The sequence below is a fragment of the Papaver somniferum genome, chromosome 3 (assembly GCF_003573695.1).
Source record: "Papaver somniferum cultivar HN1 chromosome 3, ASM357369v1, whole genome shotgun sequence".
Taxonomy (NCBI): Eukaryota; Viridiplantae; Streptophyta; class Magnoliopsida; order Ranunculales; family Papaveraceae; genus Papaver; species Papaver somniferum.
The window spans coordinates 219,727,659-219,742,701 of NC_039360.1; the positions used below are offsets into that span (position 1 = coordinate 219,727,659).

Sequence of the window (15,043 nt, forward strand, 5' to 3'; positions counted from 1 at the left end):
AACCAAGCACACCGTAAAGCTATTTGAAATACAAACGAAAACTACATAAGAATGACTCAGCTATACTATATCTCACTCCAAACATGTTTACCACTTAATTCTGTGCCATTCCTCGTAGTCTTATTTTGGACATAGAGATGTCTAATCTATGAATTTCCTCCACATAAAAACAAAAAAAAAATCACAGAAATTATCAAACTTAGCGATCAAACTAAAAGTGTAAAACTAATATCAAACTTGGCGATCAAACTGAAACCAATAAAAGGAAATCCTGATACGTGACAAAATAGGAATATATACAGCTTAAGCTGTAAGCTGTGTCACGCTGAGAGGACTAGTCAACTAGATGTCCCATATCACAAAACCTTGTTTACCGTATTGCAGCGATGTACTACAGACTATCCAGCAAGACAAGAAAAATCTATCTTTATATATGACTGATAAATACTGGAAATTTACAAGTTCACGGATATTTAATAGACAAAAGAAAAGGGAGAAGCCATTCCCCATGAGACATTGAAATGAAAAGAATGTCCCCTCATCCAAGAGATGAAGAATGTAAAAGGAGGCGCCGAAAAGGTGTATACCAAATCCAGAAAACCCAAGAAATGACCTAGAAAAGGTAAACCCAGTTTACCCCAATAGGCCTGCATAAGAGTAATCCTGGCTGCCAAAACATCTGCCGATGAAATGTCTGATAACTCCTTCAAAATGCTGAAACCAAGGAGTACATTGTGTTTGACAGTTTTGTCTGTCAATTGTGGGAATACTAAATTTTTTATATTCATATACACTTTTGAATTTATATACCACAGGAAGAAACTATATAAAAAGTTGCTAACCCTTTTACTATATCAGTTACTGAATTGTACAACTTACGTTTTGAAGACAAAAGAATTTTACTTACCTATATCCTAATCTGTCAAGGATCACCACCATGTTTCTTAGGTTACACTTCTAATGTCCTCTGTATCACCCTTTGTGTGAGTTAATTTTTGCTTTTTAGCAGCTAATTTTGGCTTCAACTGCACAACATAAGCACAAGGGTCATTCTATGAGTTAACGAAAAATAATAAACAAATATAACTTCCCGAAAGAGCAAGGACTCACCATTTCTATAAATTTGAGTTGCTTTAGAACTTGATCTGTTGGGAGCTCCTGCAAGAATGTCAACCAAATAATGGAAGTGAATAGAAAGATAGTAGATAGAGTTACAGGTGTGTAAAGGGATGTTAATCTGTGAGCTCAATGAAGTATAATTTTACCTGAGGAACAGCGCAATCAGCATGTATTGGGTCCCAACGAAGAGCGCAAGAACAATCCCAATCATCAGTTTGGATTTCAAAAAGAGGAGCCCTGGGTGATATATAGACATGAATTGAACATTAAGATTCTAGGCTAATAAATATACTAAAGCCTCATACAATACGAAAAGGGATACTAGGCCAGTTCGCATATGTAGACCCATGAGATGATTAAGGGCTAGTTTTCAGGAACGATGCACTCTACATCATATTTATCAGCACCGAAAATCAACCCTTTGTCATCTCCATGTGCGCGACCCTAGGATGCAAATTAGTATTCTCTTCCCTTTAAAGGGATATATAATGAAAATCATAACTTCAGGAAAGTTAAACATCATGCTTTTTGGTACAAAGAAGTTCAACATCTGTCTAAAATGTATGTGGCATATTTTAAGATAGTTACCTTCGCCACTTTCCACAAATAATTTCCACTTCTGTATTTGCAACCAAAACCTCTTGACATTGAAGCCAATTACCAGCAGAACTGGGGGCTGGGAGTTTCTTGGCATTCAACTTCTGCAAAGGAACAAGAATTCTTATATTCTATTTTCTTTCTGCTTTTTTCTTCATAACAGGAGTTTGCTAATAGCTCCAAAAAAAAATTTGCTATACTTAAAAACTCTATCTCAATATAAAGAGAAGAACAATAAAACACTAGAAGGTAAATAAATCTTACACATAAAGTATCACATTCTGTAGGATCCATTGCTTTACCAACAAAATCAACATCACTGCAGTAGAGTAAAGGGGGAATAATTAGAGAAAAATGAGATACACAAGAATGAAGGTTTTGTATGAAATTCTAGTCCAGTTAAAGGCAAACCAAACTTTTTAATAAACATGAAAGGCATTTCATAATTCCTTTCAGACAGCTGAAATCCTAATTTTACAATTTCTCAGTTGCACCGTGAATGACCTGGTCAAGGTGTCACTAGTTTAAATAACCAAGCCATTAACAGGTCCACATGTTGAACCTTAGTTGGGGGTAACCGAACGTAAACAATAAAATACTAAGGATACCTCAGGATCCCCCCTAAGTTTTTATCATGAGAAGTACCACCTTACAGACATTATTTCTGTGTAAAGAAGCACAATTTGTCAGTCAAAGACATTTGACTAAGACCAAAGGCTTACATCATGACTTTCCTAGAAACTGAATTCTCACAGGCAAACAAAATGGTGTGAATATAAAAACATAAACTTTCACCTACTATTTTAGTATAAGATCCTCAGCATTCATCTTATTTAACCCCAATTGCTAGTATACCAATGCGTCGACTCATAACCAATACAGAATCATGAGGATGGGAATAAGAGAATCTTACCTCGAAATGGGACCAGACCAGTCAGGAACATCTGCTTGAAAATCTTTTCCTATTCGAACACCTGTAGTATATGGCTCAGTATCACTTAACATGGACGCTATATGATCTTTCGGTGCTGCACTCTTCCTCCTGGATGCTCTTGCATTTAGTGATTTTCGAGGAAGTCTCCGTTGCTTCCTTGAACAAGGCTGGCAATACCACTCATCCACTGGTATCTTTCTTACCTTGGGATTACAGCAAGTAATATGAAATGCCTCCTCACAATTATCACAAATCAACATACTCAGTGAATTTTCCAAACCGTCACATATTTTGCATGACTGAAGTTTATATTTAGCAGCACTGCTAGAACCCACAACATCATTGGACGTGGATTTTCTCCTAGAACAAACCTGCTGATGAAGTACATCTCGTAGAAGTATATATATGAGTTCTTTTTCTGTTGAGCATTCCCCTAACTGATTTGTTGTCAAAATATCAGATGAGGAACATTCCCCTGCATCTTCCAAATCACTTTTCACGGAACCCGAACCATCGACGTAAGATTTCGCCGACGAACAGCTACCAATTACATTGCAGCATCCAAGAGCTGATTTTTGGACACTATTATTTTGTGCTTCATCAAATTCTTCTACTTCGCCAGTAGAGCATTCCATATTAATGCGCTTTAAAGAAATCTCTGAACTCTTAGGTCTCATATAATGAGCAATATCAAACTTTACTGGAAAGACCTGCTGGGATAAGGATGATCTCCCATCAGCAGTTATGTCATTGTTGCGTAAACATGAGGAAGAAACAGGATCTTCTCTGCCAGTGTGACTACCATTCCCAGTATTCGAGAAAATATTGTGATCATTTTCTGCTGACAATGAAGGCATTTCAGACCAACGGCAGCAAAGACATTTACCACTACCTTCTTTATTGTTTTTCAGCTCTGCAGTTGGAAGATTACTAGTTTTCCTACGCTTGTACACAAGATTTGGTACAGAACAAATGCAGCAGAGACAACCACCACAACTGTTGTCTTTGTTTTCCCACCTTGCTGCTGCTAGAAGATTAGTAGATTTTCTACGCTTGTATACAGGAGTTGGCGCAGAACAATTGTAGGAAGCACAGCCACCACTATTGTCTTCTTTGTTTTCCCACGTTGCTGCTGCTAGAAGATTAGAAAAGTTTCTATGCTTGTACACAAAAATCGGTTCAGAACAGTTGTAGGAAGGACTAACACCACCACCACATCTATTGTCTTCTCCTCCTTGTGTTGTTGGTAAACTAGTACGGTTTCTACGTTTGTATACAAGCTTTGGTGCAGGACGATCGTAAGTAAGAGAACCACCACCACTGTTTCCCTGCCCTGCTTCTGCTAGATGATTGGTAGAGTTTTTACGATTTGGTGCAGAACAATTATAAGAAACACAACCACCAGTACCTTGTCTATTGTTATCACCCCCTGCTTTTGTTAGAAGATTATTAGAGATTTTTCGCTGGTACACAAGACATGGTTTTGAAGGTTTGTAAGTTAAACAACCACCACTATCGTTACTATTGTTTTCGCGCTCTGCTTCTGCTAGAAGACTATTAGGGTTTCTTCGCGTGTACACAAGTTTTGGTATTGAACAATTGTCAGCTAGACAACCACCGCTACCGTGACTATTGTTGTCCCTCTCTGCTTCTGCTAGAAGATTAACAGCTTTTCGACGCTTGTACACAAGATTTGGAGCCGAACAATTGTAGGAAAGATGACCTACACTTCTATTTTTCTCGTTTCCCAACCCTGCTGCTGCTGGAAGACTAGCGGAGTTTCTACGCCTGTAAACAAAGTTTGGTGCAGAAAAATTGTTGGTAAGTGAATCACCAATAGGACCTTTATCGCTTTCCTGCCCTTCAGCTACAAATCTAGTAGAGTTTTTGCGCTCGTACACAAGATTTGCTGCAGAACAACCGTAGGAAAGAGAACCACCACTATTGACACAGTTTCTATTATTTTCCAGCCCTACTGCAGAACAATTATAGAGACGAAAGCTACCACCACCCTTTATATTGTTTTTCCCCACTACAGCTAAAATACTATTAGAGTTCCTTCGCTTGTACACGAGATTTAGTAGAGATCTTTTGCACATAGCGCAGGTCGCTGATAATCCGGAGCAGATCCTTAAACAGGATTTAGAGTCATGTACTCTCTCCTTCCTAGCTGAATTAGATTGTTGCTCGGGGTGTTAAAAATATATGCCAAGTTTTCACAAGAGAAATCCAATATGGACAGCAAAAGATGAAAAAGCTTCTTCAACAGAACAAAGAACAAAACTTTCAATTAAATTCTCACCAGTGAAAGTCGTCCAAGATGTTTCTTGAAGCACTCGATCCCAGATGAAACAACAAAATCATCTATCACTTCCATGTATGTTCCGAAAGAAAATGCATCACCTTTAAGCCAAAAATCATTTGGCGCTCATTGGTATTCATTATAAAAACATTCTAGAAAATTACAAAAGATATCAAGTAATAGCTGGCCAAAAGGAAAAATAATTAAACTTTCGAGACTACTTTGAAATTCACATGAGAAAGTAATAAGTACTGGTACATAGTAACGTGATGCTTCTGTTTTATGCAGCTAATGCACACAGCAAAGGGTGCAAAGACTGAAAGATTTAATTCTTAAAATAGCTCGACTTCCTGTAAGACCAACACAATACAAGTTTTGCTTCGACAATCAAATCTAGCATGACTTGGGACACATAGCCGAACTAACGAAACAAGATTGTACTACAAGGTATTCCATTCTGACCGAATAGTTACTGTTCCTACTTTAATTTCAAGTAAACATAAGTTTAAAAGATTGGTAGCAAGTAAAAGAAACTGCACAGAGTACTCGTCTTTACCTCTGAATCGAAATGCTAATCCAGACGCTAACTTACATGCTTTACAGTTGTATTTTCTACTTGTTAGGTAATATCAGGACAAACATAAAAGCAGGTAATGCATGATTAACATTTGCCGTGCCCAAAGTAGATTATACTTACTATCCTAATGTTCTTCCATGTGCATTTTTCTAATGAAATCAACAACTTTGATCTTTAATTCCTCTACCTCTTGAACAAAGCACATCTCATACCCTATTTTCTACTTCGCCTGAATCATGTTCTAGTTAACTTAGTATAGTTAAACGTTCTCTGTTTCAAATTTACATATCTTTCAAGACTACCTTCGGTACCCTAAAAGTGTTTTAAGTTGCATTCTACAATCTCTACATATGCAATATAAACTTATTCACCATTTTCACAATCTGCGATTAGTTTTCCTTGATCTAGAGTTATAGCACTCAAATATATTTTCAGGTTATCTGAGCAATAACATCCAATACAAAGCCAAGCTTTCAGATTTTGGTTTACAAAAATCACATATAGCAGCAATTACAGCCACTTGTTTCTTATTCCCACCAGGCAGGAACCTAGATACAACACTATAGTTTCTCAATAGTATATCAATCTCCAAACATCATCATCTTCACTTACCCTAAACTACCAAAAATTCAAGAAACAAAATTCAAACCCTTCTTGCACACAACAATATTCTACAAATTCTCAACGAACTCTTAAAATTTAATTATCAAATCCTAGAAATCTAACTTTCAGTTTTAGATTCCTGAGATTAACAATCGCTGCCGTTTTGATATGAATCCGACCGGACAAAAACCTAATGATTCTCGTCATCTCGTGCCTAGATAAAACACTACAGTTTCCTACCTCTAAATATCATTATCTCTTCCTGACCTAAACTATCAAAATTATCAAGAAGCAAGCCTTCTTAAATTCAACATATTCTACAAAATCTCACAAACCCTTAATCGTCTATATCGCAAAAGGATTCCCAGAACCAAACACATCTTTCAGTTATCGATTTCCAACCATATCCGTGTTCTTATAATTTCGAGTAGACAATAACCTAATTATTCGCGTGCCTACATACAAAACTCTATAGTTTCTCAGTAGCATAAAGTCCTAACCATCTAATCTCTATAGTTTTGCATTCAATAATTTCTTGCATTCAACATATCCTACAAATTGTCAAACAAACTCTACACAATTCAATGTTTCGATATTGCGAAATTATATCCAAGATAGGTCACAAATCTCACAACTTCAAATTACATCAAGATAGGTCAAAAAAATAAAGTAAGATAAATCACCAATTTCAATTCAAGATTCAGCATAAAAAAAAAAAAAATCAAGAAACAACTCATAATAGCTTGAAATAAAGATCTAAGTCTACTCACAATCAATTGCAGATTACTTATTAGAATCAGAAGAACAATTTGAAGAAAAAAGTTAAGTGTAAAAGATTTTACCCCAAAACCAGCGCGGATGAGAAAACCAAGGAACCCTGTATTTCTTGGAAGTGCCCAATTTGATAGAGTGTTATGGGGAAAAGGTTATATTACTTTATTTTGAAATTTGGGTGGAAAGTGGAAACTATGAAACTACCCCCTCTTGAAGTTTTGCGGTTATTTCACCGGAGGACAAGAGGTACTGGTGGAGTGCAAGTGGAAAGCACTCAAAACGTGACCAAGGAATTCTCACAGGACCGGATTTTTTCTTAGAACCCCAACGAAAAATCGATTTTAAGTGAATGAAATTTTATCGAAGAAGTAAATGGTGTAGGTAAGGTGGGGTAATATTTGTGGAGGTAAACTTGAAACAAATAGTATATGGGGTTTATTTCTTTAAAAACAAGAACGTCGGGCATGCGCAAATGCGCGTGTTAGAATCATTAATTATTTTCCTCCTGTAAAAGATAGAAAGAAAAAACTCATCCCAAGCCCTTAACCAATATGTTTAACCTAATTTTTGACTGACCATAAGTTATTTTGATTAGGCCCTTCACAGCTTCTTCTTCACAGTTCACACTACAGCCCGCACCACCATCAACGATTTCTTCATCGCCATTCTGATTGAACCTTTTGGGTCACCATAAACTCATAACAACTCTTGATCTTTATTCTCTTAAAACAATAGTTGAATCTCTTACCAACTCTTATTCCTCCTTCCACCAAATTAACAAATTCATAAATTAAGAGAGACAAAATCCTTTTTTTTATCGTTTTATAAATATCTTTTTAAAAATTAAAACTCTTCTTGTTTGGCGATTCTGAATAATTTTTGATGACCGCATGTATAATATATTTGTTAGGATCCGAAGAGATCTGAAGTATAGAGAGAATTTTAGTTTGAGAAAGAGAAACAGGTTGAAAACAGGTGGATTGGAAAAGGTTATGTCACTGATAAGAGTGATTTCTCCATCGTCATTTAAACTCTTGATAAATCTGTCTATGATTTTTGAAATCCTGATCTGCTGGGAAATCAAAATTTTTATCCGTGTTTCTGAAGCAAAAATTAAATTGAAATGGTGAAAATGTTTGTTTATATAGGAAGAGAACCATTCTAGAGAGATCACTTACGGTGAAATGATTTTTAGGGGAAAAAATGAAAGTGCAGAAGGGTGAAGATGGTTCTGGAATGCAGTAGAGAATTAATTTGTAATTAGCTTAAGTTTTAATTTATAAATTAAATTACAATTATACCCTCACTAATTTATTTCAAGTGTACTTGTATTTAATAGGAATAGGGGTAGAATGGAAAAGGAAAATTGCAGCTTCAACTAAGGATAGTTGGATTTATATAATAGAATAGATATTCTTATAGTGAGGTTTACTTGTATCGTGGTAACTTTTTTTTTGGTTTATTTGAAATTATGATTTTGTCGTTTGGTTTGTCTCAAATGACAATCTTTTGAACAGACGCACGTAAAACATTTTTTTTTTTGATGGGTTTCGTAAAATTCAGTTAGTGTCTATTATTTTCCAAAATGGTTGACCATTTCTTAGAGAGGTGTTATAATTTTGAAACCTATTATAAAGGTTCCATGGATTTGGTTTTGAGAATTTCTATGGATTTAATTATCCTAAGTGCGAATGTGGGGGACCTATTTTGTTATCGAAAATACAAAAATATTCTTTGGAAACCTAGATAATTACCAAACTTAAATCTAATAAAATCAAAAACAAAACCTAAACTGTATCCGATCGGGAAAAAAAATCTAAACCTAAACCCACCCGCTTCTTCTTCTTCCTCTCTTCTTCTTCTTCTCCTTCTCCATCGCCATTCTTTTTTTTTTTTATTTTAACGACGATTAATCATCGATTCTCAGCTAGTAATAATTTTAATTGGGTAAGAATCGAAAACTCAATCCTTTCTTAATGCTTTTGATCTGATGAATAGGTTAGATTTGATCAAATTAGAGATTGAAAAATCAGTTTCAGGAATGAATACGGGTGGAAAATATTAGGTTTCCCAACCGTAGGATTGATTTACGGCGGGAAAAGCTTTACTAATTTTTGTATACGGCGGGAAAACCCAACCGTAAATTTCCCTGGTTGGGTTTAAACTACCCTGGTTTTGTATATGGTTGGGAAACCAAAAAAATCCCCTGATTTTGATTTCAAATATAAGTTTAAATCAAATGATTAGTCTAATCTTATCATTAATCTTACTTAATTTAGTTAACCTAATCATTAACATTAATTAATCAATGGGATAAGGGATTGTGGATTTACTATCTCATGACCCGCTTTTTTATCATTTTGTGAGCCTTCAAAACCAAAATCTTGGAGCCCCTATAATAGGTTTCATAATTTTGGGAATATCTATTAACACATTTGTCTAGAATGATCAAAGAAAAAAAAACCTCCACTAGACACATGTGATACACTTATTTTAAGAGATTGATTAACTCAAAGTTACACGAATGGTATCGACCACATGAAAGTTAGCCCATCAAAAGCCCTAAAATACATATCTTTGAATTTTTTTCGACCTTTACATGCTCAAAGTAAACGAAAGTTTAATAAAGAAATAATTAATAATTTTTATGGCATTATAATTTCCGTGTCTTTTTAATTTGTATCCTAGTATATAACATAAGGAGTGATAAAATTTCTGTGTCTTTTCCATATCTTGGTGTATAGCGCCGCATGTTTGGCTGGCACGCTAAATCCCCCGATCAACACATGATCCGGATAAGGAACCAGGTATGGAGGGTTGAAAGTGGCGCCCGCGTCTACATCAGCAACCGACAAGGGATTCCTAATGAAAATTTCACCTGCGGCCACTGGTGTACTATCCATTGTCTGAGTCACAACGACGTTTTCATCTCGATCAACATCCATTTCAAGGTCGCCTGGTGCGGCTGCCATAATTGGAGACAAAGCTATATCGTCACCAGTCTCCGTCTCAGGGCCATCTTCAGAAACGGTTTTCCCCTATGACATCACGGATTAGATATTTTCCAAAGAGGAAAAAAAATGCGGGAGACTCACTGATTCGCTTTCAGACTGGCTAAAGGAAGATTCAGCACTGCTGTCAAAATAACTACTCTCGTCATCACTGAACTCGAAGCTTTCATCCTTCTCGGGTTCCCCATCGCCACGGATAGGGTCAGCACCGCCACCCTCCGTCTCGAGAATCGATGTTTTCTGACTACTTTCAAGTTTGGTAAAGGTGTTCACGCTGCTGAGACCCTAGGCAAGATACAAAGACGGATACTCAGGAAAGAAACAAGGATATATATGATCCAACTAAAGTCAAGAGGAAAATCACACGTACTCGCATACTGGACGAACTGATAGTCGGTAGGGCTGTCGAAACTGACTGGGAACCATCTGCACGGCTTTTATATCTTCGCTCCTTCACTTGGGGACTATCTGCATTCGGGATAAAGGATTTTCTCTTGGGGGAAGAAGGATCCCTTAGCAGTGGATGCTCCGCTAAAAACACGTGAGAAGGCTTACCGCGATGGTTTTCTACCACATCACTCACGAATCCATGGAAAACGAGAAACTCATCCTGCCAAAATATGTTATATTTGGAGGTTGTTGATGGATTTCATTCCGCAAGCAGGAAAGGGAGACTTTTACCCGACATAAGAACAGTAGCATCGAGAACAGTTGGCAACGAGACTTCTGGAACAACCGGCTGACGAACAAGTGGGACCGCTTGGTCAAAACCCATATGCCGAGCCGACCTATCGATATTGTAAGAGACTGCTTTGCAAGATCCTCGAAAGAAAGACGGCACATAACCGGGCGTGCAGCTTCGCATGAACACCATCTCTCCAACACTCATATCCTCTTTATCATAAGACAAAGACACCCTCGGAGAAGGAGAAAAGGTACTGATCTGAGTTATGGACGCATGCACCGGAGCCCATGGACGAAAATTGACCCTGTGCGAGTTGTCAAGGAATCCAACCAGGATCGAACCAATCTTTGGGCCCCTATTCGACCAGCGCAGTATCCTAGAGCCACCCCAAGACTCGGGAAGTACGGCCAACGGTTTTGGAGCATACCTTTTCGAAGTGCTCCCACAGCCACGCTTGGAGAAAGGCGGTATGAATATACGAATCCACTTTCATGTAACCATTTGAAGCGCACATGTCCGCGACCAGCTGATCCAAGTGTGTGTACAGAGAACCAAGAAACAAGCCGCCAATAGGGAGAACGATACCTTTTTCAAATTTTATGGAAAAATTGATAAGTTCCTGTCTTATCTCCTTCTTACCCGAGCCGTCATAAAAAATATCTCTGGATAACAAAGTGGATTTCAATTTGGTCAAAACCCTCAAAGTCTAGATAAACAAATTCATAGCAATAGACAAAGTCTAGATAAACGCAAAATTAGGACTTATGCAACCTGAAGTGCAACCTAGATTATTGTTCATCTCACAAGTATAAAACTTGTGGAATTAACAAAGTCTGAGACGAAGAGAAATTTGACGACTACTATCTATCTTGATTGATAGAGAAAGCTCAACAATCAAATGAAAATCAGGATACTCGAGCTATCAAGATAAATAATAGCTGGTTTTATGAATCCCCATGAATTCTTTGTAGTCGTCGAAAACCTAAATAATTCACATGGATTCGTAAACCATATGTATGTAATGTCAATAAAATTGTCAAAGGTATAAAAATCATGGAATCGTAATGAATACAACCAAAAAATGCTTCAGTATTCTTGGAAAAAAGGGTGTCTAACAACCACACCCAATATTTCGTTTAGAAATCTTTATGGAAAAACTCCAATATACTTTCAGATAATCAAATGGACAGTTAGACTCAATCTTAAGAAAAGTATATCAAAGAGTTTATATCTCAATTTCTCAATTCAATCCGCAATCAAACAAATAGGAATTTACGAGCCTGATTGAATAAGAGAAATTACTTGAACGGTACCAAAGACCAATGTTCAAGTGTCAATCAGTTTATATCAACAACCAAAGGTTGGATTATCTAATTGATTAAACTTACGCACAACCTGTGATATTTCAATTATAAATAAATATAATGCGTAAAAAAAATAACACACACACCAGAAATTTTGTTAACGAGGAAACCGCAAATGCAGAAAAACCCCGGGTCTAGTCCAGATTTGAACACCACACTATATTAAGCCGCTACAGACGCTATCCTACTCCAAATTAACTTCGGACTGGAATGTACTTGAACCCTAATCAATCTCACAATGAATCAAGGTACAGTCGCGTTCCTTACGCCTCTGATCCCAGCAGGATACTGCACACTTGATTCGCTTAGTTGATCTCATCCACAACCAAGAGTTGCTACGACCCAAAGTCAAAGACTTGATAAACAAATTTGTATCACACAAAAAAGTCTATTGAATTGATAAATCTGTCTCCCACAGATATATCTACGAGTTTTGTTCCGTCCTTTGATAATCAAGGTGAAAAAGAACCAATTGATAAACCGGTAGCCTAGTATTATCAATCACCTCACAATAATCTTAATCGATTAACAAAGCAAGATATTACGGAATCATAAACGATGAGACAAAGATGTTTGTGCCTACTTTTAAATCTTGTCTATCGGAGATAAATCTCGAGCAAATCTTAAAGAAGATAGTTTTCAATCACGATAGAAAACAACAAGATCTAAACATGTAACTAAAGAGAAAATAGTTTAGTCTGGCTTCATAATCCCAATGAAGGGGTTTCGTGAAAAACCTAAGATTAAAGGAGAACCGACTCTAGTCGCAACTAGTATCACACATGAGATGTGTGGCTTTGGTTTCCTAGTTGCTAGAGTTCTCCTTTTGTTAGAGGGTGAAAACGATTTCTGCTGATTTTGGTAATTTCGGGTGTGTGGGTGAGAAACGAATTTAAACCCTAAACAATGTACTGCAAGGGAGTACTTTAGATTCGAGCGATCAATCTGTACAAATCCGTCCTAAACCAAGAAATGGTCTTTCCAGACTTTCTTCGGTCACAAAGTGAAGGAGAAGGGTTGGTTTTGGGGAGGGAAGCGAAGAAAGTGTTGAGACCAGAATAGTTGATTCTGGAAGAGTAGTTGTTTCAAGACTTGTATCAGAAAGTGGGAAGCTAACAGATGGAAATATAGCAAATGTATTCTGAGTGTTGTATCCTCCTGACCTGAACTTGTTGTTCGGTGGAAATAGGTAATGCCTATTTATACAAGTCGAAGTGAAACGTACTCTGGTCTCATTAAGAAATGGAAAATGAGTGAGTAAATGGGAGGAGGTGGCAACCGGTAACGCTTGGAATTGATGTTCCATAAAAGAAGTTAGTTTCACGATTACTCCCTGTATTTACTAACCGCCTCATCCTTATGACACTTTCTTATAACGAGCGTAGTGTACGCCGCACGCTGTAAACCGCCAAACCAATACCTAATGAGCATCCCCCAGTTTGTGACATGTGTTGATGTCTCGAGTGTTTTCGTGGAAAACATGTAGCATGTTGTTGTTGTCTGTCAAGTTGATCTTGGGAGACTTTCCGGCTCGGTGGTGACCTTCAACGGTCGAGATTTTGCATCTTAAGAGGAAGGTAGCCGTTGATTATTGCAACCTTTCGTTTGGTAGCTAGTGGCATGAAAGTATGATCAGTATGGCTTTAATATGGCCCAGTTTAGGCGTGGCCAAAAGTTAGGATTTTGGCTTTGTTTAGGCGCGAACGAACTAGGGCCAAAGGTTGGCTTGCGTTAGCTGGTAACCTTGGACGGTTAAGGTCTGCATCTTAGATGAAAAAGTGGTCATTGATTGTTGCAGGCCTTCGTTTTTGTAGCCACATAGGGAAGGCCGGCATGGTATGGCGCGGCAAGGTGGTCGGCATGCCATTGGCACATGTGGCATGGCATGCCTTGGCGCGGTTTGGCGTGTCCAAAACTAGGATTCTGGGCCAAAGGTTACCATGCATTGTTTGGCGACCTTGGACGACTAGGATTTGCATCTAGGATGGAATGGTGGTCGTTGATCGTCGCACGCCTTCGTTTTGGTAGCCGCATGGGGAAGGACGGCATGGTATGGCGTGGAAAGGTGGTTGGCATGCCATTGGCACATGTGGCATGGCATGCCTTGGCGCGGTGTGGCCAAAACTAGAGTTTTGGGACAAAGGTTACCATACGTTGTTTGGCGACCTTAGACGGCTAGGATTTGCATCTATGATGGAAGGGTGGCCGTTGATTGTCGCACGCCTTCGTTTTGGTAGCCGCATAGGGAAGGCCGGCATGGTGGGGCCAAGGCCGATGGCGCGGATGGCTTGGCATAGTGGGGCCAAGGGTTTGGTACGGAAGGCTTGGCATGGTGGGGCCAAGGCAAGGTGCGGTTGGCTTGGCATGGTGGGGCCAAGGGTTTGCCATGCCATTGGCGCATGGTGCGGCTAGCATGGTTGGGTCCAAGGGTTTGGCATGCGATTGGCGCATGGTGCGGATAGCATGGTTGGCATGCCTTGGCGCGCTAGACGTGGCTGGCATGGTTTGCCATCGGCATAGTGGCGCGGCTGGCATGGTTGGCATGCCTTGGCGTGGAGATGTGGCTGGCATGGTTTGCCATTGGCATAGTGGTGCGGCTGGCATGGTTTGCATGCCTTGGCGCGGAGATGTGGATGGCATGGTTTTCCATTGGCACATTTGTGAGGCATGGTTGGCATGCCTTGGCGCGAAGATGTGGCTGGCATGGTTTTCCATTGACACAGTGGTGCGGATGGCATGGTTGGCATGCCTTGGCACGGAGATGTGGCTGGCATGGTTTGCCATTGACACAGTGGTGCGGCTGTCATGGTTGGCATGCCTTGGCTCGGAGACGTGGCTGGCATGGTTTGACATTGGCACAGTGGTGCGGCTGGCATGGTTGGCATGCCTTGGCGCGGTAGCATGAGAATTAGAATTAGGGTTTGGCATAGTTGATGTCGGTCAATGTTAAGGGTTCTGTCGTGGAACATGACACATAAAAAAAGGTACCCTGGTAAGTCTTACGTAGGCATGCTGATCGATTCAATAAATGTGCTAATGGTCATAATGACGTCATGTCAGTTGTACGATTTTACGAT

General features: G+C 38.8%; 1 protein-coding gene across 5 annotated transcripts; it reads right to left on the reverse strand.

The window, feature by feature from the left end:
- Positions 1-410: 410 nt before the first annotated feature.
- LOC113358712 lies at positions 411-8,139 on the reverse strand. 5 transcript variants are annotated; one of them, XM_026602363.1, is made up of 8 exons: positions 6,975-8,139; positions 4,953-5,053; positions 2,630-4,438; positions 1,981-2,035; positions 1,708-1,820; positions 1,266-1,356; positions 1,111-1,158; positions 411-1,025 (listed from the first exon to the last, which is right to left on the reverse strand). In XM_026602363.1, exons 2-8 carry the CDS (start codon positions 5,012-5,014, stop codon positions 945-947), a joined length of 2,259 nt encoding a protein of 752 aa, XP_026458148.1. In that variant the 5' UTR covers positions 5,015-5,053; positions 6,975-8,139; the 3' UTR covers positions 411-944. The 5 variants fall into 5 exon arrangements, with proteins under 5 accessions (XP_026458148.1, XP_026458144.1, XP_026458146.1 ...); XM_026602359.1 differs by having other exon boundaries at positions 2,630-4,820; XM_026602361.1 differs by lacking the exon at positions 6,975-8,139 and having other exon boundaries at positions 411-714; positions 908-1,025; positions 2,630-4,820; positions 4,953-6,822.
- Between the last annotated feature and the right edge of the window lie 6,904 nt (positions 8,140-15,043).

What these genes read in the sequence shown, in the direction of transcription:
- LOC113358712 (XM_026602359.1), bottom strand. Translation starts at nt 4,749, where the DNA reads ATGTGCAAAAGATCTCTACTAAATCTCGTGTACAAGCGAAGGAACTCT. An exon ending in CAGAATGTGATACTTTATGT is followed by an intron (nt 1,821 to 1,980) that starts GTAAGATTTATT and finishes GTTCCTTTGCAG; the next exon opens with AAGTTGAATGCCAAGAAACT. An exon ending in CTGATTGCGCTGTTCCTCAG is followed by an intron (nt 1,159 to 1,265) that starts GTAAAATTATAC and finishes ACATTCTTGCAG; the next exon opens with GAGCTCCCAACAGATCAAGT.